Source organism: Harpia harpyja, chromosome 14 (assembly GCF_026419915.1).
Source record: "Harpia harpyja isolate bHarHar1 chromosome 14, bHarHar1 primary haplotype, whole genome shotgun sequence".
NCBI classification, from domain to species: Eukaryota; Metazoa; Chordata; class Aves; order Accipitriformes; family Accipitridae; genus Harpia; species Harpia harpyja.
The window spans coordinates 4105679-4132818 of NC_068953.1; the positions used below are offsets into that span (position 1 = coordinate 4105679).

The 27140-nt window shown below is 35.7% G+C and overlaps 1 protein-coding gene across 3 annotated transcripts in view; it reads right to left on the minus strand.

Annotated features, from left to right (window-relative positions):
• HELZ (helicase with zinc finger) overlaps window positions 1-27140 on the minus strand; it is a 91826-nt gene that overhangs the window by 34677 nt on the left and 30009 nt on the right. For 2 of the 3 annotated variants that reach the window (XM_052807096.1, XM_052807098.1), the window contains 8 exons: window positions 25960-26067; window positions 25342-25639; window positions 21672-21939; window positions 16562-16895; window positions 11088-11218; window positions 8455-8634; window positions 7818-7922; window positions 660-838 (listed from right to left, as the gene is read on the minus strand). In XM_052807096.1, the coding sequence (XP_052663056.1) occupies window positions 660-838; window positions 7818-7922; window positions 8455-8634; window positions 11088-11218; window positions 16562-16895; window positions 21672-21939; window positions 25342-25639; window positions 25960-26067 (1603 nt within the window). The remainder of the gene's footprint in view (window positions 1-659; window positions 839-7817; window positions 7923-8454; window positions 8635-11087; window positions 11219-16561; window positions 16896-21671; window positions 21940-25341; window positions 25640-25959; window positions 26068-27140) is intronic. The other variant, XM_052807097.1, reaches the window with a different exon arrangement.

A 27140-nucleotide genomic window follows, 5' to 3' on the forward strand; every position in this document is an offset into this window, starting at 1 on the left:
TTCTCTATTGCAGTTTTCTCTATTGCAACAAATGCCTAAACATAGCCATAAAAAACTAACCATAACAACTTCTGTAAAGAAATTCCACATTCTCCAAAAAGCAGGTGGATTTCATTTGGAGATCAAGAAAACAATAAACCCTAAGCAGCCTCTGCCCCCCAAAAATCAGTCTAATATATTTCAGTTTAGAAAACAACCCTAGAATTATCACGTTAACATAGCATGGGCTTGTATATGTGGGAGTTGTTTGCAAAGCTAAATAATTCACAAAACAAGAAAAAAACTCTCTGTGTGTATTTATGCTTACATGCTCCACTGAATAATGACCTTAATGAGCATAAGATTCAAAGTCAGAATCTCAAACAGAATCTTCCCTCTTGGATCTCAGAAACACCAGATCATAGATAGTACTGCTTCTTTATTTAATTTTTTTTTTAGGTAAGGAAAAAACAGAATAAGCAAAAGGTTCATTTGAATGCCAGCAGTTTATAGCTTTGTAAGAAACATTTATTCATAAAAAAAAGATAAGACCATTTTAAGATGATCATTGTTTACTGTTTTTATTTTTTAACAGTTCAAAGAACTGGATAAGGAACTGACACTGGTAAGAGGAAGATAATTCTCAAGCACGGACACTTCTTGTTTAGAAACTGTCTTACCTGGTTCAAGATCCAGTTGACATAGATACTGTGATGTATTTAAAGTAACAACTACTACTCGTTGCTTAAGAATGTCTTCTTTCTGTGGCATCTGAAAGGTGGAATGTGTGCTTGAAATCAAACAGTACTGATGCACAACTGGGTGGACAGTCTTTACCCAGCGATTTCGGAAATATACCCTAGAAAAGAAAAAGGGGGCTTATTTTCTATACAGTTTGAACACAGTGAAAGCCTAATATTTCAAATGCTAATATCCTGTTTTCTGGTAAATAAATGTAATTTTCAGGAAGCAAAACATCACAACTACGCAGAATTACATGCCAAAATATGCTAAAATGTCTTGGATTTACCTTCCATTATTTGCTGCAGTGCAATACTACAGACGTGAACAGTTACCAAGGATTAATTCACATATGGAAATCTGCAAATTCTTCATATGTTTAAGTACTGTGACCTACACATCAATGTCTAAGCCATTTTAAACTATCAGTAAAGTCATTTTAAAAAGAAATAGTTCCTCAGCTGAAATATAAATATAGCCCATAGTCTTGGAACTGACAGAGCTGCAGTGGTCTGCACATTTCATCAACTGCAGCCATAGGATCTTTAAAAAAAATTTTCAAAAGACATTAATAAAATCCTGTACTTCCTTTTACACATACTATGTGTCTTCTGAGTTCTAAGATCCAGACAGGAAGTATATTCATCTTTTTATCGTGCAGGGCCATAATTATGATACACTGTATAAAAGAATTAGAAAAGAGTGCCAAAAAGGATGGCTAGAGTCTAAAAATATCAGGACATTGTCAGCAAAGTACTGGACTTCAAATATTTTTCCATGACACGTAAGATAATTTTAATCACCATATCATGAGATCAGTGATGAATTTTTCTTAAAAAGTAACTAAATGTTATGGCCAGTCTAGCTAAATGGAAGAGGAACAGGGAAGACACAAAGACTATACCCCAGAAAACAGTATAAATAACTCCACAGAGGTATATAGAAATATAACAAAGCACACCAGCTGAGGATCTGGATAAAGATGTCAAGGGCTTCTCTATGGGGTGTTCCTTAAAAAATATAATCCATACCAAGTAAGAACTGTGAATCTAAAGTGGAACCTTTAAACTACAGGAAACTATTGTACAGATATTAATATTTAAAGTTATTTTCACTTATTTCCAAAGCAAATTAAGATGAAACGATTTAAACTAATTTCAGCTCTAAATATGGGACTTAATGCTGTGTGATTTAACTATTCATTATTTATTTTCTCCTGCACCCAGGTTACAAATCCCAAATCATTAATAAAGCATTTGGAAGAGTGTAATTATGTACCTAAGTGCAAAACAAGATTGCACTGGCTGGACTTCGGATAGCACATGTCCACCCACATTTGAAAATTACAGCTCAGTTCCATATAACGTGAGAGAAACAATTATTAGGATTACAATAAATTTGGTTTGTGAAAATACAACGTCCATTTTGGACAATAAGCACAAAATGAAATGCAGAGAGGTGCAAAGGCACTGCAGTATTCCAAATGGCTTTTAAATTTCACAACACAACCAACCAAAATTGACACTGTGACCACAGGTTACTCCAGTTAAGACTGCGTTCAGTGGAGGAGCAAGCAACACGCTCCTGAGTCGTTCTCAGAACAAGAACCTTCTAACGTTACCCCAATATATTTATTTCTTATCAGCCATCAAACTGATAAGCTTTATTTGATAAACTGTTATTACATCAATGTAACAAAGTCATGGCCTAATAGCTAGAACAAGGTAGTAGGAGCAAGATAATCCCTGCTCTATTTATCCCAGCCATTCAGTCAGCTTTCATACGATTCAGTTTCTCAATCTTAACTGAGGGTAATACTTACCTACCATCTCACAGGAGTACTGTGAGGATTAATGAGTTTATTGTGAGTTTATGTTTGTAAAGCACTTTGAGATTCTTAGATGAAAGGTGCTATTGAAATGCAAAATATTATGGTTATTAGTCATTATTATACCATGCACTGTCTTTTATTACAAAAATTCAACTATGTGTGACTCACAGATTGGCTGACAGCATTTCAAACTGCATTGCTGCTTACCCATTAATTTCTTTTATTTTGATGTGAGATCAAAACGGTATCCCAGAGCTATTATTCACCACTGGCATAAAAGCACCTGATAGATGTGACTACTTCGAAAGTGTCGTGATATAAGTAAGCCACACTGAAGGAGGGACTTCTTTCTCAGGTGCAATTTGGGCTAATAAAATCTCCTGTAATTTCATTATTAGGTTGAGGGTTTTTTTCTTAAAGTTGGAGGAACCCACTACAAAAATGGGTTTTACCAGCTTAACACAAATCATAATGTTTCACCCTGCAGCATACCCTTAACTTCTGATTAAACAAGCGACTAACCTTCTAATCTTAATACCTGCATAAGCAAAGTACCTGAATGCCAGCAGAGCTGGGCAGTTACTAATCAAAACGTTCATCAGTACCTGCAACACATTCTGTTAGTGTGCAGCTACAGGTACAAAGATGAGCAAAAACTGCACCTACAAAACCAAAACCAGCCATAGCTCACATGAAAGTGTATTTTCTCACATCATGTGCCTCACATCAAGACTTTAATTCTGGAGAAATTAAAATATTGAAGACTAAGATCTACCCAAACCACAGGCAGTGAAATTACTAGCAAATACATAGAGAAGCACATTGAAATGGAAATCCCAGAAGATTACGGATCAGGGACTCTATCTTCTGCAAACAAAAGCACCGAATATATCCACTGTACTTACTAATGCTGAGTTAACATGTACAGAATCTGCATTTTGCGTGAAAATTCATACCACCTTTATTTCTAAATATGGCATCTGGCTATCTACAACAAAAGCCTTCATTTCTGTGGACCTCTAGCCAATAAGCCAAAGAATGGAACTGTCAGCTAACCTATCTATGTTTCCATCAATTTTCCAGCCATTACATCAAAAAATAAGTTTGCCCAAATATTTCTATTAAATGTTAGTCAAACTGCATATTTCCTAATCTTTCATGTTTTGCTTCCATTGATAAAGTTCCATCAAAGTATCCATTTGTACAACAGGCTATTTGCAGAAGTAGTGAATTTGTATCAGTGATTAAGATTCACCATCATTTTCTTGTTCATGTTTCAGGCTGGGATAGCTCCTAAATCACTTAAAATACACTTTCTAAAAGTTAATAAAAGGGGACTCTAGAGTCAGAACCTCTGAGGGAGGCTAAACAGAGTTTCATTTGCATTCCTGTCCTACAAAGTGACTTCTGCTTCTCATGACTCCTTACAACAGAGTGAATGGGGACTAAATTTAAGTTCTTCAAAACTTCTTTTCCCTGTTCCGAACTGGAAAACACTAACTCCTCCCAGCTCTTGATAAAAAGGCCAGGATTCTCCCTTGAGGCTGTGCTCCAAAGAACTCTTGGATAAACTCCAATCCCAGCTCCTCAGATTTTGTGCAGTTATTTCTCACCTGAAATCCTTCAAGCAAAAAGAACACAGAAGCTTAGAGGAAAAAGAATCCAGCAGTCTTATTTCATGCCTCTGTTAAAAGACCATAAAAAAAAACCAAACCCAAAACTAAGTAGTCCCAAGAAGCCTAAAGAAAACTTTAAAAGCACCTGATTTCCCTCTTCCATTTCTTTTGATCCACCTCCAAAGAGAGGCTCATTCTCACGAACAAGCATGTTCCTTGGGATGCAGAAAACATGTGAAGAATCTTTCTTACAACCTGAAAGTTAGCTTTTTTAATCAATCTTCCTTTGAGGATGGCATAAGATAGAAGCTAGAGTTTAAAAAAAAAAAGGGGGGGGGGGCGGGGGTTGGCTAAAGAGGCATTTATTTTATAAACTAACATTTGATAATATAAATTAATACCATTTTCAGTACAAGAACTTTACTCCAGGCAATTTGGAAAAAAGGGCAATGGTCCTTTAAAACCTGTTGGGTTTTTAGTTTGGGTTGTTGTATAGTTTTCTTAATTCAAACTCTAGTTTGCTCTGACTGATTTAATTTTTATAGTCTGGGTATCTCCTGAAACTAGCAGCCACGTACTAACGCTACCTGGTTTCAGGCCACATGCAGTACTTACACGTGGATGTTACAATCAAAATATTTTTAAAATGAACTGGAGACGTTTCAGCTGAGATATATTAAACAGAATCAACTTATTTTCTGACATTGCTGAACTGATAGTCAGCAATAACATGTTGAGGAATAAATGAAGATAAAAATATTAAAAATACAGATAAAAGCAGTATCAACCTCCTTCCTTTTCCCCTAGTATTACATACAAACCCAGCGTATGGATACAGCTAAATTTGAAAAATGCAAGTAAAATAATAGTAATAAACAGTAGATAACTCAACCACTGCATGCCCAGAAACATACACAGAAACTGCTGCTATCTGCTTCCTAGGTCTTGACTGGAGTTTTTAGGGGACGGTGATAATCTGAAGTATATAGCTACAGTGCCTACACCTCAGCAGCCTACCTCCTGAATACTCTAGCAGTTGATGGAGAGAGACAAGCACATCCACAGAGTAAAAGGGTATACAAATTAGGAGCCAATTACTACCTCTTAAAAGGTGCCTGCTTACCCACACTTAAAACCAAGTATCTTAGCAGCTAACAGAAGCACCTAATCGAAGGCTCTTTCCTCCTAACTGTAGGTTAGGATTGGGGTTTTTTCTTTCAGAAACACTTCTGCATTAGTTTACCTAAGTACAACAAAATTGTTTCAGTGTCAAGTTTCTTCAGTAAGAGTCAGGTTTTGGAATGTGCCTCTAATACAGTTGAATCATCTAATCAAACCCAGGGGCATTTTTTTTTTTTTCCTCTGTACGAATTTGTTTATGGGCATCAAGACTATGAGAATTTGGCCTTCAGGCTTCATTGGTTATTTTATTTAGGTGCAGAACTTAGACTCAACATAAATTCTCAGTGTTCGTTCTGACTTTGCATTTTCCAAAGGGCATAGAAAGTTATTTTGTTAGGAAAAAAATATGAATTTATAACATGATATTTAAACAAAAAACCTCAAACTCTAGGCTTCAAACTTTTATGTCGCATCATGGACAGGATAATTTATTTAGTGTACATTTTACCCACAGAAATTTACAGAAATGTTTACACAGTTCTCAGTACTCAATCAATGTTAAATAGTTACGCTTTCCTTCTTTAAAAACAACATAAATATTATGGTGCTCCCCACTAAGCTATGGAAACATTTTTAGCAAGGATACTATTCAGCCAACTCCTCACTTGTAGAGTAAATAAGGAAAAAAATCTAAAGCAAACTGTTCAGCCATTTAGAAGCACATCAAACTCTGCAAGTAGCACATCCAGCTTTGATAATTAACTGCTTCTACTCCACTTGAAGTTTCCTTTAAACTATTGCAAGAGGCTCAGAGCACACTGTTTAAACTAACAGCAATGATTTTAATTTGAAAATATATCTTGACAAGAGTCAGTAAGAAAGGTAACAGATCCATAACTAATTTTATGCTAGGAGTCTCACATAGCTCTAGCTTTTGACTCAGATAAATTGACCCTTTAACTCCTGCCAGATCAGGTCAACATGCAGTTGGCTTTCAAACAACATAGGCTTCTCAATTATATGCAATATATTTTTATTTGAAAACATATATACTTGTGGATCCATAAATATATATACACAATTCCAGAGGTGCCTCCATTTTCTAAAACTTTTACTTTTTATAGCGCTATCATGACTATTTCAACAATATCATACAATCTACAGCAGCACTTTCTGAAGGCTTCATAACAAATACTATGACAATTATACTTAAATTCAAACATTCAGTGACTTTTAAATTATGTGCTGTAATTTTCTCGGCAAATATATATATATATATTTTAACCATAAGAAAAACACCACTTTTGTTTATGTATGTTTTTCATAAGTATTTCTGAGACTGGACTATATAGTTGAATATAGCATGTAAAAGAAGGTAGCAAAAGCCTGGCAACCACAATAAAATTGTATTTAACTCCTTGCTCTGTTAAATCACACTTCAATATTCCTGAAAGTGTCAATTACACACATTTTTTCCCACCACAAAATTAAGACACTATAATGTTTTTCATCACAAAGTGCTTTACAAATCACCTTAAGACAATCTGTGTTAAAATACAACCAGATCAAAGGTAACTTTTCAAAAATAAGCTGCCGCCTTTTCCTTGGCCAGATCCTCAGTGTCTGTAAAATGTCACATGGCAACTAAAGCCAGCAAACCTAAGAGAATTTACACCTGTTGTAAATCTACCCCTTTCACATAACTTCATTGGCTTTACTGACATTGTATAAAATCAAAGTCCAGAATGGCTTTTAATAACTAGCAAGTAAACATACAGAGTCATTTTCTTAATAATATAATAAAAACTCACACACTGGCATTCAGAAAATGATGCCCATAATTTAAAACATATATACCAAGCTAGCAGTATACAGTATATATTGTGATTATTGTGCAAAATATTCCCAGGAGCAGGTTTCTGCCCATAAATAAAACCTCCTTAACTATTTCTATGCAAGTTTACCCTCCTTGCTCAAAGTTTCCACCTCTTCTTCATTTTGTTCCTTAACTAATTTCCCCAAAATATCACGGTAAGTAGATTTAACCACATATACAATGACTTCAAACTGGCTTATCAGAAGAGGCCAAACTACTTTCACATGATTCTCTAAATATGTAGCTCCTATGACATCAAAATTTGTCTTCAAAAAGCCAGGTGGGTAGCCCCAGTTTCCAAATTATCATTGTAAGTGTGAGTCAAAATTTTCTGGAATTAAAATACAATTAAAGTCCATTTTATTTTATCATAGTAGCTTTTAGAGGAGCATATCAAAAGTTTGCTCATTAGGAAAGACACATTTATCAATAGAATAATAAAAGCTTAAAAAAGGATGTCTTTATTTTTATTTAACAAATGACCCAAAATTATGTTGACAAAGTTTCATGTTCCTTTTAGTCTATGTTTTTAAAAGCACTGCTGGTAACGCCAATATGCTTTTATGTTTTAAAAGTTCTTTAACCTTTTTTTATAGACACCTTTTCTTAAGAATAGTATTTTATAGATACATAATAAGCCTTAAAAAAATACCTGAGAGGTCTTGCCTGGGGATTGCCTGCTTCTACATATGGATGTAAATAATCCTTTATGTAGAGATCAGCAGCACTATTAGAATGGGTGCAAATGAGAATCCTGCTGGAATAAATGGTGCAAATAAAAAAGCAATGAAGAAACAGAAAACAATTCAAAGCAGTAGAATACAAAAAAAAGGAAACAGTGGCCATCTTCCTGCACATTTGTCTTAGTGAAACTAGTCACTAACCTACCGTAGCTTGCATGATTCAGCCCTTTAACTCAAATCCTTCAGTTATGAAAAGATTTAAAGTTCAAACAGTTTTTCAATAATTATTTTGTGATTATTAATCTAGACTTGATTTTAAGTAAGGAACAGCTTTTATTATCTAGCATACTGCAAAATTTTCCAAGTCGAGCACATCACAGTCATTCTACATATTGTCAATTTTAATTAGTTTTGTTCTAAATGGAAAATACAGGCTAACACTATAAAATTACTTTAGCATTCAAAACAATGACGGATGGCTTGGGTTTTGTTTGTTTTTAAGCTGGATGGAAATTCTATATTTCTACCTTTCACTTGAATTCAAGTAAAAAAATTACATCTTCTCTGCTAATCAAGTATCGCTCTATATTTAGTGCCCCATCTCACCTAGTATCCTGTTGTTGGAGTATGTGCTTGACTGCCTGAGCCAGAGTGAACGTTTTTCCTGTCCCATAGGGACCGATGATAAGAACAGGAGGCAGTTGTATTGAAAGTGGAGTAGTGATAGCCAGAACAGCCTCTTTCTGCTTAGCATTTAGTCGAGGGTCCAACTGCTCATCCCATTGTCTGTACAAAAGGAGGCAACAGAGTTTAAAAACAGAAGCTGTGACAATCCACTGTCAGTCAGAAATGAAATGAGCTAAGATTTCAAAAACTTTAAAGAAATTAAAGAGCCTATATGATACTGTATTAATTGTATCATTCTGAGGCACACTGAAACAAATCTAGCAAAACAATCACATGCTTTAAATCACAAAAAAATTGTATTTGCAATAAATCGGTTGGTTTAGATTTTGTTGGGTTTTTTTTCAAAAGGAATCTAACTATCTCTCAATTACATTATCTCACCTAACAATCATTAATCTGCACAGTACACATTTTTGAAAAAGTATATGCTGCACCATCATCTGATAACAAAAGCAAGTAGACAATGATTTTCTACTATTACTATGCAAAATGTAACACTGGTTATGTTTCTTCCCTGCCATATTTACATTGTCAACTTTAAAAGTCAACAGTTATAAAACCCCAAGGTTTGGTAAAAGTTATCTACTAAGAAATTAAAAAATAATTAAAAAACTAATGGCTACCGATTAACTACAAACTTCCCTTTACTTTTTTTTTTTTTTGAGATCATTAAGGCACATACCTCTAATGGGAAAGCAGTCCCAAAAAAAGGATTTTTGCTGTAACCAACTAGTGATACCAGCATTACGAGGAAGACGCTTTCAGAAAATTCCAATGAGCACAGGTTTTTTTTTTAATATTCCCACTGACAGATTTAAAAGTAGACATGCATAGTAAAAAACACCTGTCACTGCTGCACATATGGCCATACTTTAGTAATGTGATCTGCTTTGGTACAAGCACTATGCTGCTTACAGACTGGGAAAGTTTCTATTCAGTAGTAGTTAGCAACAGGGAGTAACACCAAGCGGGAATTGACTGAATTCCTAACTTCTAAGGCAGCTATGAACAACAAGCTGGCAGGAGACTAAGAAATACTGGAAAGTAACAGGGACATAAAACAAAAATAGAAGAAAAACAGAGACAAAGACAGTTTTGAGTCAGTCAGAAGTACTGATTCTCAAGGCAGGGCAAACCAAGCCACCAGATGGAAAAAAACATGCTTATTACACTGACTTAATCTGAACTACAACCATTATATATATCATTTATGTATATAAAAAATAGAAAACATTATACAAATAAAATTTTATCAACTACAACCGATGTGTAAATTTCTGTAAATATAAATTTCTTGACAGAAAACAGAGAAGATAAATTTCTAGCTTACTTGACTTACCTTCTTTTTATTGAAATCACTGCTTACTTCCAAACTATTCTTAAACACTATCTCCTTGTAAGATTCACTCAAAACTTAGTTAAGTCAGTGAACAGATTGTCCTTGACCTCCGTTAGCTTTGTAGTATAACTCTATGCAAGACCTGTTCCCTCCTTTCTGGCCATACTGTCAAAGCTTTGATGCACGCAGCAATCATCCTCACCCAGAACACTGCTCCCACCCTTCTATCATTTCTGTTCTTCCGACACTTCCAAAGACAAACTAAAATTTTTCCAGTAATTTTTGTCTTACATTATCTTGCTGTCTCAGCTTTCTGGCCAGATCACTTTCCTTTTAATCCTTGAGCTATCTTCTGATTTGTACTGCATCACAATCACACTCTTAATTCTCACCTTCAAGACACCACACATGCTGTACAGGCTATCAGTTCCACATACCTCTCATTTCCCTGGTTTCTAAGTACAGAAACCTCATGCCTCTTTTATCCTTCCCTATGCAGCAAGAATACTGACCATATTCCCTGAGCAACACAGCCCCCCATTTCTCTTCCATAAGTTTCCTCTTCGAGACAAACTATTTTCACTGCATCACTGCATCAGCCTTAAGTTTCTTTAAAAGTATTTATATGACATAGGGGCTTATAATTTCATAAAGGAAACTGTAAGATATGTATACAAAGAATCTCAGGACTGCTTGCAAGTGCAATGCTGGTCCTTCTAAGACTCGTTCCCACTCCTTTCTTAGTCATCCCCCTCAGTGATATGTCCAAACTTGGGCTCATTGCATCAAACTCAAAAAGTACTAATGGATCAATTCTTGCAAATAGGAGTCTGCATGCTTGAGATCCTGCACAGCAAACTCCTTGTAACTGGTATTTACATTCCTATAAAGTATCATGCATATTTTCAGTGAAGAACAGCAGAACAGGAAATAACAATAGCAGATTTGTTTTCTACAGCTACAATACAATTGCAATGCCTACAAAACTACAGCTCAACCGCAGGGAAAACCAATCAACGGATTCCAGTCCGCAGAGGATCACTTTTCTTGTTTTATTTAGAACAGTTTCACTCCCATCTCTGAACCATCTTCACCATTAATGAAGAGCAAGGCATGTTTCCTGTTCTAGGGCAGATTTCAGCCATCTGTTATGAGAAATTCAGTACTGCATTACCACACAATCTTTGATATTAAAGTGTTTGCATTTTTGTACCTGTTGGGACTCCAGGGTATGGTGGGAGTCATGCTGACATCTGGAAACAAAATACTGTTGTCCTTAATCCTGTCCAAGGCATAATGCATTTCACAGAGGGGTAAGCGATTTAACTGAAACTGAAGTTCAACCTGCAGTACAAAATGAATGAATAAATGAAGAGGTGAAACAAAAATGATTAATTTAGAAAACACTTGATAGACTTTGCTGTATATGATACTTTTTTATCTTCCTGCAAACTACTGGCTCTCAGAAGAAAGCAAACATCATTCAATCAAAAGATTTGCGATAAAATTCACTTGCTCCTTTTTTTTTTTTGTTTTGAAGCAAAGACAAATACAGCATTTTCTCTAAGGTAATTTTGTTGTTTGACTTTTAAGATTAGATTCCACTGTAGTTTCAGAAAAAAATTAAAGGGAAAACATTATTGGAATTGTTTTTTTAATACAAGAAATATTCCTGGAAAATATTATTGTCCTAATACATTGTTTTTACAAATATAAGTTTCCATCCCTTATTGTAAGGGTAACCTCAAAAAAGTGAGAGGCCCGAAATTTTTACAGATCAACAGATGACATAAATCATATGTGTGACCAGCAGAGATAAACCCCAAACATTATTTATTTCTAGTCAAACATTCAGGAATAATACAACTTGTCATTTATGTTCAATAATTAGGACTCTCCAAAAGTTAATTTCTAACTATTAGTTGCTTATCAATACATTAATTTTTTTGTTCTCTCAATTACTTATGTTTTAATGCTAGTAAATAAAAGATAATGCCGACAAAATTCTGGTACAAAGCCAGAAACAACATGCAAAGCACGTTAACATCCCTGATTAAATTCAGAACTGAACAATGGATAGTGAAAGTAGTTTATACATACATATACTAAAAGAGCAAAGAGAAAAATACATTCTGAATTTGAACACAGGATAATAGCAGCTCCTGGGGAAACAATTCATAAAAACAGTTCACTCAGATTATCATTTACAAGTATTTAAATTTGAAAATATTAATCTCTCCAAAAACAAATGAATCTGATCAGAGCATTGTGCCAAAGAACTACATGTTAACAACTAACACAGAAGCCTTTATACAAAATTTGACACAGATTTGCACTAATATAAAACAGCATAAAACACCCAAAGCTGCTGAAGAACTTCAAGTGCCTAACATACATTTTTAGGTTTTTTTCAAAGCATTGCTATCTATCTCTAAATATTTATGTAATTACTGTGCTACAACTCTAATGAGCATTTGTGATTAAGTAAGAGTAAATAAGTACCTTTCTGAGATTTACCATGAACTGTGAGCATGCTTACAAACAGCCAGCTAAATTACTGCAATCTGTCTAGAAAAGTACCCTTCATTTACCTGGAAAGCATACCAGTAATATTTAAAATTTCGATGATCATCTTTACTGATAGCTGTCACAACCACCTTACAGAAGCTGGTTCTGTACTACCAATTAACAGATAAGAAAGATAGAAAGTAAAGATGAGCTGAAGCTGGTACATCAGCCCCATCACACCACTGAAGAGACAGGGCAAACCTGCGGTCAAGCACCCCATGTCATCCCAGAGAAACACCACAGAGGAGACAGTCATTCTAAATGTACCCCCATGCCCAAAGCAAAAATCTCAGATCTATTAATCTTCTCCTCTAGCACTCATTGATTCTCTATTAGTCAGTCCATTATTACTTAATCACTAATCTCATGATAATTATTGCTACCAACCAGAAAGTTCAACAAACACAAAGCAATACTAGAATATATTTTTGTAATTATCTTTTCTGACAACTTATATAAAGACTTTAAAAAGTCCCTGTCAGCTAAAATAAGTTTTCCTTATATACTACAAACAAAAAACAATTTGTTATATTAAAGATTCCTGTGGTTATCAAAATAAGACAGCAAACTTGGGGGGAAAAAAAAGAAAAAAAAAAAAAGAGTAGAAAGCAGACAATCACTTCTTTAAACACGACAGGCCTCATTCAAAGCCATACAAACTTCTTTCATGAACCTTCTCCTATGGCAGAGAATTCCTCCTGTGGAGGAATAATTCAGCCTTCTAGATTTAACTCCTTGTTGGACCTGACACTCCTTTATCTGCCTACGAAGTCACTTCCTGCCACAGGGATCACACCTGTAAAAACTGTCTTGTGCACCAGTAATGTTTACTACTTGAAGATCATCTCCTTCAAAAGGATTTGCAAAACACAGCTCTTTGCATTTCCTTTTCTTTAGTATATTTAAATATTAAACTGTTCATATTATTACGTAGCATGTAAAATCAACACTAGCTCTGCTGCAAATAAACAATGTTTGCTTGTATCAGTGCAGAATGCAGCCATTAACTTCCAGTCTCTGGCAGATATAAAGACATTAAATATTCGTCTTGACTATCACAATTTACAGCAAGATGTATAACCATAACTCTGAAGAAAAGGGCAGTTACAAATCTGTACAATGTTAAGCACGGAGTTCACTAAAGTGAATGTAACTGCTGGGAAAACTTTTTTTAAATAGGACACACGAACGTTTCAGAATTGTTTTTCCCCACTGTTCCACCGTGTAGTTGATGCCTATCCACTACCTTAGTAAATACACCAGTCTTCAAAGCAGTGGTTTAGCACCTGTCAAGAACGACGCGCCAGCTCATCCTGCCCCAGGGAAACCTCAAGCTTCCTCCCAAAGCTCTGTCCACCCGCCTCTATCCAGTGCCGATTTGTCCACCCAACCACATCCTGCAGATGTTTGGAAACAGACTTCTGCACAAATGGCAGTGGTCCCAACCTCACAGTTTGATCTACACAGGAAAAATATCTTTGCTCAGACAGACCCAAGGCTAACAAAGGACCACCCAATATAACAATGATAATTTAGATGCAGAAAAACTGTGATGCTCATCTGAGTGACACTTTAATAGCCCCTTCTGGGAGTCCAAGCAAGGTGCCTAGCATTAAATACCTCTTACTATCTACCTGCATTCACCACTTTCTTTAACAGCTTGTGATTTATTTTGGTTTTAATCCAGTTTGGATTGAATCAAACAGTTATATCTGCTTTTGCAGAGTACTGAATGAGGCCATCTGTGAAGGAGAGGCATGTAACCCGCTTTAATATCTATTCCACAATAAGAAAACAGTGAGAAAGGAAGTTAATCCATTGCCAGTTTCACAGAAGAGGACACAGAACAGAGTAACCACTCCAAAAATAAAACAGTCGCATGTTAGTTTGGTCACCAAAAAGAGCAGCAGCCAAGAGGGTTTAAAGCACCAGTTCACTCCATCCCCCCTTCATGAATGGTGCACTTGATAGAAGCAGAACTGTGTATTTATTATAGTTAACCCAGGACAACAGGCAAACAAGTGATCGGGAAGTTTGAGATTAATTATTAGAAGAGGAAAGGAAGCAAGCCACCTAACTTACCTAAAACCTACAGAAATAAAAGCAATTTTGTTAATGTTTAAGAATCACTTAGGGAATACTAACTCCACTGAAGACAACAGCAAAATTTCCAGCATCTTTAATAAAAATGCTATACATCCAAGTTATAATATACTCAGTTCTAACCTGAGGATCCCTTTCCAAATTTTCAGTCAATACTTAATCAGAAAAAATTTCATCACAATTAAAACCCATTAAAATATAGGTAACACTTTAAGGATTTGAACACCAGTTCACTGATATATGTATGAAGTACTGAATGATTTTACAAATAACTTTAGGACCCAATTTTTAATGCAGAATAGATTTGCTGCCTCAGGCAAAGTTTTGTTAAGATGCTCAAAGAAAAATAAGCCAGTTACTGTAGACCCAGCTCATTTTGCATTCCAGTGGAGTTTCTGATAGAATCAATTAGTGACTTTAATTATTGTTTTAAGAAAACAAACACAAAGCCAGGAGCCCAGAACAACATAAGTCTTCCCAGACCAATTATCCGTGTTAAATTAAGACATTAGGATTCTTGCATATGTTTCCCCAAAACAAAATGAATGGGACGAGATAATTGTTTGGTGAAAATGCATTCATTTGAAGCAATTCCAGTGACCTTAATTTGAGGTTATTTCTGTTCAGCAACAAGATCAATCACAAGGTCTACAGCAGACACACTGCGGATGGGTGAGGAGTTTAAGTATTTAACTTAACTAGAGCTTTGTCTTCCCTTACATGCATTTACATCTAATACACTATCTTGTTTGCAAACTACACAACATTAAAAAAAAAAAGTATCCTCACCCATTTCACATTAACTGCAAGGTAAACAAAAGCCTGATCTTACTGCCAACCGAATCTTCTCTAGCAAAAGTGTTGTAACTCCTCACTTTGTGACTGAATGCCTCCAAGACAGATAAATATCTGTCTTGGATATAAGTGTCAGCAGAGTGAGAGTCATGGAGGCAAGTAGTATAATTCTGAAACAGAGGATATATACAATAAAAAGTATTTATTCACCTTCCTCATGCCTCCATCTACCAACCCTCATCATCTTCATCAAGGAAATACTGTAAGCTGAAGACTTTTCCCCTGAAGGACAATATTCCTTTTGTTCTGAAATGGGCACAGAAAGAGCACAAGGCCCATTCATAACCTCAACAGACCTTATTAAAAATTAATCGCACCTCAGGCCTAGGAACAAACAGTGGAATCCACAATGACACAAACAAAAAGAATGAGAAGATACAAAATAAAGAGTCCAAGGTGCAAGTTATCAAAGACTGAGTTCTACCTGGCTATGTCAAGAGCAGCAGAGATTTATTTATTTTTTTAAGAGAAAAAACACAGGAATAGAAAAGTCCCTACTTTGACTTCATTAAGAAAAAGGTTCCCGAAGTCTCTGTTGACAAACAGCTATGATGCACAGAACAATGAAAGCCACATCAGAGAGACTAAGCCGGAGAAAAGTCCAGGCAACAGGAGTAAGCAATATATTCAGTGATTTTAGAATGAGGGGAGAGGGTGGGTAGGTCTGGTGGAAGAAAGCACATGAACTACCCACAAATACCTACCTGCAGGAAAATAAAAATAAGACAAAGCTTTCCTTTACAAGTCCATACAGAGAGAACTTTGTATTTGAAACAGAGACATAAAAACAACGTCCAAGACAACTTACAAATCACACTCTCAAAACCGTAAGATATACCAGTAAAAATCTGCAAGCAATGCCTAATCATCTCAGAAGAATTTTGCCAGAAATGAAATTCATTAAATAGAACTTTTACAGAGTAAAAATACAAATTATTTATGTAAGTCTTATTATTTGGAAAATAAATTTACATACACACACACATGAATATTTATGTATAAAAAGACTTCACCTATCTGAAATTCTCATCTGTGTTCTACTTTGTGTTTGATGACTAATAAAATTCCTTTTCGTATCTTCCAAGCAATTGTTTTGGGTGGAGCCAAAACAGACACAATCCAAACAGTTCCCACACCAAAACCACTTCCACTCTGACTTACCTGCATTTCACAATCTGCCCGAAGATTAAGTTCTTCGCAGCATTCCCTGGATACCCTCAGGAAGATATAATCCTTTGTTTTCTCCTCGATAGCTGCTTCATAAACCTTCTCTTTGGTTCCTTGGGTCTGTACTGACTTCTCTTTAGTGACAGGCAATAAATAAACAGCATTGACTTTGGTCATCACCAGCCGTCCAGCCAAAGTGTCTTCCGAAAGCGTTTCAGTGAGCTTAAAGCGGCCAAAAAGTTGTCCATTTTGGGCATACTTTGCACCTCCAGAAACACCAGTGAGCATGAAGCTTGCTACAATCTGCAATTGCACTTTTATGTTGAACCTAAGTAAGAAAGCATCAAGTCAGTGCAGAAAAATGCTCTCAGATGCAGAAATTTCATGCAGACTGAAGATTCACTGCCTTACATTTTGAACGTATAACTTTTAAACATAAACAAGTATAGCCAAACTGGCCCTTCCTAAGTACGTAGATGTCAAATGGTTACACATTTTCCTTTTGATTATAGCCTATAAAACGTATATTCAAAAGAATCAACATCTATGAAGCTTAAAAAAAGAACCTGCACAAGAGAGAATCAAATACTAGATTTTCTGAGACCAGAATAAATTTAGGGTGAACTAGAGTTGCTTTGCATGTCCCAAAGCAGTAAAAATTTCTATTTAAATAGTTTGTAAGCTTATATTAGGTATTCAAGGAGAGATGTGCAGGCAAAGAGCAGAGTAAGATTCCTATTTATTTCATGTATCTCTTCCAGGCTGGCTGCACACCAAGGATGGTAACCTACACCTTAAAAGGTAAATGGTATTATACCTACAATTCAGAGGGATTGATTAAAATGCCTCCAAAAAAGCAGAATGTAGGCATTAAAATAAGATAATTTTATTTGAAATGAGGGAATGGCATCACAGGCTCAGCCATTTATAACCATCTATCCACAGAATTCCTATTAGCAGCAAGTTCCTCCTGTAATCAGACTTAACAAATTAATTCTTTGTAGTTAGCATTTTCTAGAAGTCACATGCATAACCTATTAGAGTGACTTATTAGCACACTTTATTGACCTCTCACCAATACATACTAATCTCCTCCTAGAGCGTTTGTTGTTGGGGGTTTTTGTTTTTTTTTTTTAAACCAGATTGCTTCAACCTGGTTTTAAAAAGAACAAAAGGGGAAAAAAGTTTGTCACACTAACAATATTCAGTTCTCATCAGCAACTTTTTCCTGAATTTGCAACAAATTACAGAAAAAAAAAAGTAAAAACCAAAGGTATTCACAAACGAAATAAAATGTCTTGGAAAAAAACTCATTTTCTTACAATACTTTTCGTAGTCATACTGTTTTTATTTGATCTGTTCTTGTAATTTCTATTTTAACCTAATGAACTGGTAATCTATCGTTTAAGCCCTGTAGTGTCAATAATCATAAACCCACAAGAATAAAATCCAACATTTTAGCTCACTTGGTAATTAAACCTCTACCAAACCAACCAAAAAAATTTTTTTCATATCTGGCAAATCATGAGTCTTGCACAAAAACTGCAAGTTTGCCCCCTTGTGGTAATAGTTTCTTCTTTACATAATATGGGTATTAAGTCAGATCCAAATTTCACACTCCTCCACTCTCAAAAAGCAAGAGATGTCTTCTTACTGAATATGGATTTGTTCGGTTCATCGGTAACCACAAAGGTTACTGCACAAGCTACAATTAAAGCAATGATTCAAAAGCATGTACTTCAGGGAGCACACTAGAATTAAGTGTAATCCTTCCACACGTGCTAAAGACAAACAAACAAAAAAAATAAACCACAAAAAAACCCCAAGCTTTCTTCTATACAAGTGCTGCACTATTCCAAAGCAGCTATCAGCAAGTTAGCAACTTCTAAAACAGCTCATATCTCATTCAGATGATTGTTAAAATACTACATAAAACATTTAACACAGTAACCAAGAGCTCAGCATTATTACTAAGACACAATCACTTGCTATTGTGAATTTATTTTCTTAAAACCTTCCTAAAGTTGAATCTCTATACAGCTGAACATGCATTAGCTCATTCTCAAATTCGGATTTGTAAAAACAGGCTGGAAAACAGTATTATTGCCATTCTGAGACAAGGCACAAGTTGGTGTCTTTGTAAATGACTAAACTGAATTTGCTGAGCTGAAGGGAATCTAAAGTTTAGAGATTATCAAGCAATTTCCATTGAGTAAGCTGACACCTTCTGGCAAACTGCTAAACTACAAAATCCTCTGAGGATTAGATTTTAAAAAAATCAGAAGCTGCTTCTTTCATCCATTCCTCACCCCTGCTTTGCAGGTTTATACAAAATAAGCTTTTCAGTCATGCTTATACAAATTGAACCAACAAAAACTTACATCTCCTCCTAAGCACTGCAAAACCCCAGCCTAATTTCAGTGTTAATGAAACTAGCAAAAAAAAAAAAAATCCTGTTCTTCATATTTAAAAACACAGAAATTAAAGAAAGACTTCATAAATCATTAATCCATCCAGTGCCAACGTAAACAATAAACTCCCAAAAGGCAAACAAACCTATTCTGAACAAAGCCCCATATAACAATTTCTTAAAAGTATGTTCAGCACACTTCCTCTTAGATTTATACATGCAGAGTTCAGACAGGGTGTGCAGTGTGACACCTACCTATGAATTGATGAATGTAAGACACAGTAATGACAAAAGCGAATTTATTTTCCATCAGAGCCAGTATTTTAAGTTTTCACAGCCTTGAGGATAAATCTGCTCTATAATTCTAGTAGCAGACAGTGTACTGCATGGAAGGAGCTATATGTCACCTCACACACTTTGATGTTCATACAAGAAAACACACAGTAAGTTCTAGCCACTCTAACAATTGTATGCTGGTTTTCTTTTGAATGTCCAAGAGAGAAAGGAAGAGTTTAAAAACCATCAATGGATGTATGTAAGGCAAAACTTTACAAAACCAAACTAGCATATAGATCAGAACATTGTTTTGCTTTTACTTCTAGAGTATGTTTGCATTTGGAAATTAGACAGCAGTGGCTCCTTTATTCTAATCTTTATTACTCTATTTTGTGATGTACTCACGTGGAGTCATTTTTATAAATGCCTCTTGAAATATTAGAAAAAACATGATTTAAAAGTAAAGCTCTCTGAGACTATCTAGAATGAACTGCCTCATAACCGAGTTCAAGACTTTTTAAAGCCACTGCAACCTTCATCCAATACTTTTCAGTAGTTCCTCTCAGGTGATCCCACATGAAGTCTGAAACAGCGTTTTCTGAGAAAGTGAGAAATCATCAACATTCTTAAAACCCAACAATTGACTCCAATCTGAACTGCAGACACTTGTGTTATTCCAGTCTTGTCATAAGAGACCACATTGACAACCCTACTACTTTTACAATATACATACACAAACCCATTAGAGAGCAGCAGCTCATCAACATTTTCACTCACGGCACCGCTTCAGAGGTATTACAACCCACTTGCATTTGTACTTCTGGGCCCATTTCTAGGCTTGCAACCCTGACACTTCACTAGAGAATATGAAGTGTGTGATCTTAGCCACAGAGGATCAGAAAAGTGTGCTAGTTCGAGCCTTGTTGCAATAAAGTGGGTCAGCTACAAGATCAAACGAGTATTTCTGTCATCAACACTGTCAAAACAGGAGATTTCAAGAACATTACTAAATCTTACTTTTATTAATCTACTAGATAGGAAAAGACAAGCAATAACTTATCGCTGCACCAAACTGTCCAAAGGGGAAGTGTTACACACAGGATATGCTTACTATTCTTTCATTTCTACAGGCATGCTGCTCTTTGGTTTCCTGCGAGGCATGAGTGTAATTCTCAAGGTGAAAATTCACTCAGTAAAAATATTGTTTACTTATATATCATATTTCATAATATTTACTTTAAGCCCACTTTTGCTTTAAAAAGTCTTCGAAAAGTCAGCCTGATTATAAATATGCATGATGGACAGTATTTCTGTATGCTGAAAAGTGTTCAAGCATGATTCCTCCGTGTGTTAGATTCCAGCTCAAGAGCAGAGCACAGCAGCGACGAAAGATATGAAGAAAAATAGTTCAAATATACTGCCCTTCATTTGAGAGAGAAAAAAGAAATGAAACCATTTTTCTGCTTTAAAAGCATTAGAAATACCACTACTCAATAGCATTTTCTTCCTAAATTCTAGAGGGCTGATTCAGCTGAACTTCTGTAGCTCCAGGAGTGGTTAGTCTTAAAAAGACATTTCTGATTTGGAACTTAAGTAATTGATAGAACTAAATTTGCTACCAAATCAGGTTAAGGGGAAGTTATACCTTTTTGACTTTCCATTCTGAGTAGTGCAACACTTTAAAACTCTTTCGTACCACACGAATGCAGGCAAAATTTTTAACCACAAATACCAAACTACAGAAAAAAGGCACCGTGAGAGTCTGTACATGGGAAGCTCACATCTTTTTCCTAACTCGGTATTTGTTCATGCAGCTAATCCAGTTTGGTAATATGTACATAATATCTAAAGATAGAACAAAACAAACAATGTATACTATATGCCTTTTATTAGGAACTTTTATTCAGAAGCTGGGTTTCAGCCTATTTAGAGAATAAATATAGTAGAGTCAGCTGCCACATCATCATAAGATCAGAGTTTGATCCACCCACAAGTCAGTGTTTTATACAAAGATTTCATATATTACTTTGCTATAATCTACCTTCACCAAGGAACAAAAATATGATCCTATTATTAATATCTTTTTGTATGGAGAGCCAAAAAACTATAAAGAAAAATAATTATTATCCAGACATTAACAAAACATCGTACAACAGCTGTTTAGTGCCTCCATCTGTAAGCAGAGACTGATACATACTATTTGTTTTAAATGAGTTATCAGTAAATTATATTTGTTAAGTGATAGTGACCTTTATCAAAAGTTACTATTTCCAGACTCATATTCAAATTCATTTCAAAGAAACAGGAAGACTTAGTATCTTAGACAAGCATGTAGGTTTAATGAAAAAAGTTGCCATCCTTATTTTAATAGGACAGCAAGAAATACCTAAGAAATATTTTTATAAAGGTATCACTTACTTGCTAACTTCCTTATACTGCGCTATTTCCTCAATATAAAGGAGGTCATGTAGCCGTGACTGATAGTTGGTCTTGGTCAATGATTTGTCCAGGACAGATTGTGTAAATAGCTGGTCAGCAGACAGAGGGATTTGGTATCTGGTAAGAAGGCTCTTCTCCAATTCAGTAGTTTCATTAGGCTCAAATTCTACAATAGTCTTAGAAGTAGAATCCCAACGCTTAGCTGTGGTTAGTAGCTGTTGCCGTGCATGCATCAGGTATTCAAGATCTGGATGTAGATAAATAATAGGGAAAGGAAGTAAGTTCAAACTCCATACGTGTTTGGTTTTTATTAACAAAAAAAAAAAACCAACAACAAACAAACCCAAAACAAAACACACAACACCCCTCCCCCCAAAATACAAAAAACCACCACCACTACTAAAAATAAACCCATTAGAGATAATGAACTAAATGTAGGTAAGAGTCTCCTCTGCAGACAACAGCTTTAGTAAGTTCATTTCTAGTACTTACCATCCCTACTTTTCAGGTATACACAGAGAGCAAGCAGGCTCTCAAACAATATCAGAAAATAAAATATTCTATATATAGCAAACAGAATTAATACAGACAAACAAGGAAAGCACTTATATTTTTATAATCACAAGTAACTTTGAAGGACTTGACATCGCAATATGCTTTCAAAGCCTAACTGCAACAACACCTCATTTCAAAAACATAAAGTAGTGAAGAATCTTACAGTATATACTATAAAATGTAGAACGTAATAAAACCAAATTCTTAAACTAGCTGGTAAGAAACCATTAAATTTGCAACACCGTGAAAGGCTTTAAAAAAATTCTGCAGTACCATAACAGGTGTATTCTGCAGACAGTTGCATTACATAGCTAAAGTTAGTTCGCTAGGCAAAACTTTGAAAATGTAACCTAACATTATATAAAGTTAGAAAATGAAAAGGAAATTAATTTTTCAGTATACCCTAATTTCAGGGACCACATATCTTAAATGAGAAACAGAAGACCAAGCACTGTCTACAGCCATCCATTAACACCACAAAAACACTATGACAACAGTGCATCTGTTAACAGAATTGCAGTTAAACTACAGTGCTGAAAATATTTGGCATTTATAGTGAAGCTCTGATATCTTAATGTATTATCTCCGAGTAAGATTTAAGATGGGTATCCAGGGTATCACACCAACGCTGAAAAATGTGCAAAAAAGACATTTTCAAACTCACATTAAATACTTAACATCATCTTCATTGTCCTTATTCTAAATAGAAGGAAAACAGCTTTTTCCTCCAGCAAAAGAAATCGCAGTTCAGCTTGACTATGACTACAGGAACACAGCTTATCTTACTTGCTAATCTCATGTGTTCACTAAGAAGCCACATTTAAGTATCTACCTCGAGCCGGAACCGTATTAGTAGCTACAGCTGCATGGCAAGAAAAAGTCCATGTTTGTGTGGTTTCTGGGTTTTAAATCATGTCACCATAAATGAAGCTTTCTCTGGTACTAACCATACCGCAGATCACAAAAGCTCAGTAATTACGCTGGGCTTGAGTCCTTGTTTGCTAGAAAGACAGCCATTTAATTCCCAGCACTGGAGAGGCTTCCACTAGAAGCCTGACATAAACAGTTCCCGGCACAGACTGTGCATATGGTGACCCTTTCTTAAAGAGCATTTTGTACATCCTCAGTGCCCAGAAAACTTCTCTTAGTTCTCTTTTTCTATAGCAAATAATGATTTCAAAATGCATAATTGAAGCTCCTCCATTAAAATATTTTAATGTCGACCTTTCTTTCCTGCCTACATACCTAGACAGGACCCTGAATTACATGCAAATGTAGAGACCTCAGGCATCTTTCCATTTGAAAAGCACTTCCATGAGATCCCAATTCATATATACCAAAAGTAAAAGAAACAACAGAATTGGACACACATCCAACATAGTTATCCCTTTCACTTGCCTGCTTACACACTTCTTAGACTACCTTAGCAAAAAGCCCTGGATATTGTACTTACATTTATCTGTAAAGCACCTAGCACTCTTTTCATTTGAAATAAGTATTAGTAACAACCTGCTTGAAGACTTCAGCATCCCTCTGCACACAGACAAGCAATGTGTGAAAAGGAAGTATCAGTAACTAATGCTAGAGAGTACCATCTCAACTTCATCCATCACTTTGACATGGACTTGAATTGGCTCTTCCTTGTACCGCTTTGGTTAGTAGTTAGTTTAAGCCAACAAGGACCCAAGACCATAGATTGATTTGACAGTAACTCTGACTTTGCCAATAAGTTATGGCTTGGTTCTCTTGATCTTAAACAGGTTTACAGTAAAAGGACACTTGTTCTCCAGTGTCTTAAGTGTCTCCAGTGTCTCCAATGTCTTAAGAAGCCTGTCAGCTGTAATTATCCACATTGTTACATGGAGATCATATAATAGTTCCTGAAAAGACCATAGCCTTGCTTCTAAGCATAGTTTCTCGTTCACAATGCAATATTCTCTGCTTCAAGAGACATTACAACTTGTACAGTCTTCCTGCTCTTGGCTACAAATACTTGGGTCATCTGGAAAGTTCACGATCTTTGGTATTTGCTATTTATGGTTTCTTTTTGTTAACGTTGCAAATGTTAACCTGTTATATGAAAATAAAGGCCAGGAACAGAAAACTGCTGTTTTCTTAGTTTCATCTTTTTTCCTTCTTTTTCCTTTTTCTTCCTCCTGCTGACATCCCAGTGCTACAATTCTGTTTCTTTGCTGTTTGTATCTCTCAAATTTTCCATAAAAAATTACCATACTCTATCCCACCCCCTTGCTTGCTGCCAAGTGAGTGACCTATATTTAGCTCTCAATCTTTTAACGATAAATCAAAGTGCTTCCTTCTTTTCTGCACCTCTTTGAACATCTTTCAATTTGTTGACATCTTTCTGATAATGAGTTATTATTTCAGGTTTGAACTGAGAGGCACAGACCAGATTCATAAACAGAATACAACCCTTACAGTAACATGTAATTACTTTTTTTACTGGAACACACACAAAAATAGTTACACTTCCTTTACATTTTCAAAATCTATGTCAACAGCAATTCATTGAGTTACAAGCCTATACTTTGCCTCTTGCCTTTGACAACGCTAGTCAGTTATTGCAAGGGGAGGAGAGGAAAAAAAAAAAAAAAAAAAAAAAAACACACAACCAACCAACCAAACCAAATACAAAAACAACCAACTTCTCAGATAGTCTGCTTTAATCAATGAATGAATTACCAGGTGTATTCTTACACAGAAACACTTCATCTCTCTACTGACCTTTTCTATGTGCTTAACATTTTCATCAATACAAGAACTATTATAAAAACATAAAGATACTTTAACTTCCGGTGCTGCCTTCAGACACATCCCAAACTAGAAACTCCCAGCATTTTGGCAAGATTTAGGAGCCATATCCCAACACCAAGTAATAGTCATACTCCAGTTATCTGCCTTCAGACCCTCCGAAGCTTTTGTCCCCTATTTATATTCATATATATGATGAACATAACATACAGTAAAAGACATTCATTAGCTGTAAATACAGATGCTGTTCTGCCCAAAAACGTGAAAAGGAAAGAGATGGCATGAAAGATTTCCACTATTCAAAAAAAAAATTTTAATACATTACCTTCAGTTGAAGCAGCATCAATCATTACTCGTTGCATGAGGACTGGTTCTAATCCAAAGTCAAACACAACAGTTTGGCGAAAAGTTCCAAAGATTTCTGTGTTAAAGGCTATACTGACTTTGTATATATAATGATCTATTCCGTTCTGGACCATCTTTCCTCCTATCCATTCCTGACAGTTTTCTGGAACTTCTTGTGATACCTGGGTAGTGCTGTCTCCAGCAGATATTGCAACTATACTAAAATGTGGACGATGGGCATCATAAAGCAATGCCACTCGATACAGCATTCTTGCAGGCTATAAAAAAAATGCAAAGGTTGAAATGAGACTGTGTTGGAAAACTGAAATTATTTCAGAAATATCTTCATTTGCAATCAGATAATAAGAACTTATAAGAACTCTCAACTTCTCAGAGCAGGCACAAGTCCTGCCTACTTTCCAGAAATCTGGATACATAATTGCCAGAGCTGCTGGGAAAAGAGAGAGAGAGAGAAGGGATGGTGCTAGGAAGTTTCTCTGTTTTAAGAACAATTATGCAATTGAAATCTTAATCGTAAAAGGTTATGGGCTACATTCTAGTTATTACTGACTCACTTTCGAAAGATAAGTAGTCCTACCTTACAAGTGAGAGCAAATGTCCATGTCTGATGAGACTTTTTGGTGGTGACAGTTACCGATAGCTCAGGATTATGTTCTACTCTCACTCCTTCTACACATTCGCTAAGCTAGATTAAAAGAAAAAGAAGGTAACATTAAACTTCTACAGGCAGTATCAAAATAAAAACATTCAGGAAAAGGTAGGTGGAAAGAATGGTTTCCTAGATTGTGCAGGATTGATGCAAGTCCTGCACAGGAATTAATGAAAATATGTGCTAATTCAGAGAGACAAGCAAGCCAAATCTACTAGATCATACTGTGTAAGTAAAGAATATAACCATTTAAGGATGATTAACCACAGGACTTGGTTTTCAAAAACCAACTTAATTGTAAATGTTTAAAGTAGAACATGACTTCATTTGGAAAGAAGGATCTGATACAATGAGGCCCAAAGACTGCATTTCCAGAAGAACCCAGATCTCTCTGACGTCAATGAGACTACTAGAGACACCAGGAAACTAGAATCAGGCTTTCTACTGATTAATGCGTTTTGCAGAAAGTCCACTCTTCCCAGATTTTAATCAACAATAGATGGACCGAAAACTCCTTAGGGTCAGTGGTAAGTCGAGCTGGTCGAATGCCGCAAAAACGTTCTTTGGAATTCCAAAAACAGCTGCTAAGTTTGATCATATCCATACCCCACGCTCTTCAGTATTCAAACTTTTTTGAACATTTGGGGGATTGGCTGTTCTTCATACAAGTGCCTGCAGCTGCAGGCAAAGAAAAGGAGCCATGCACAAACAAGAGTATTCTCCACTAAGTTGTGAAAGCTTCGCCATTTATTGTTCTCCAGTTTAAAAGTTCTGCCACCTAGTCAAGGAACAGGAACAATACCATGAGACTTGGCTGACCCATCCTGGACTGGGAATAGTAAATATGCAAAATGAACAAGCTGTGATTAACCCACAAGCTGTAATTCACAAACTCTACTGAATTCCTGAAAAGAACAAGTACATTTGCAGAAATCAGTCTAAGTCTCTGGCATCTTTGCAAGAAGACATAGGGCAGGATGGAAAGGGGAGCAAATTGGTTGGACAATTTCTTGGTAAGGAGTAATTCGACCAGCTCTGATAGTCAGGGCCAAAAACAGGCTCATCTGTTAGTTTTAAATATAAGCACATAGGGAAGTAGTATATTTTCC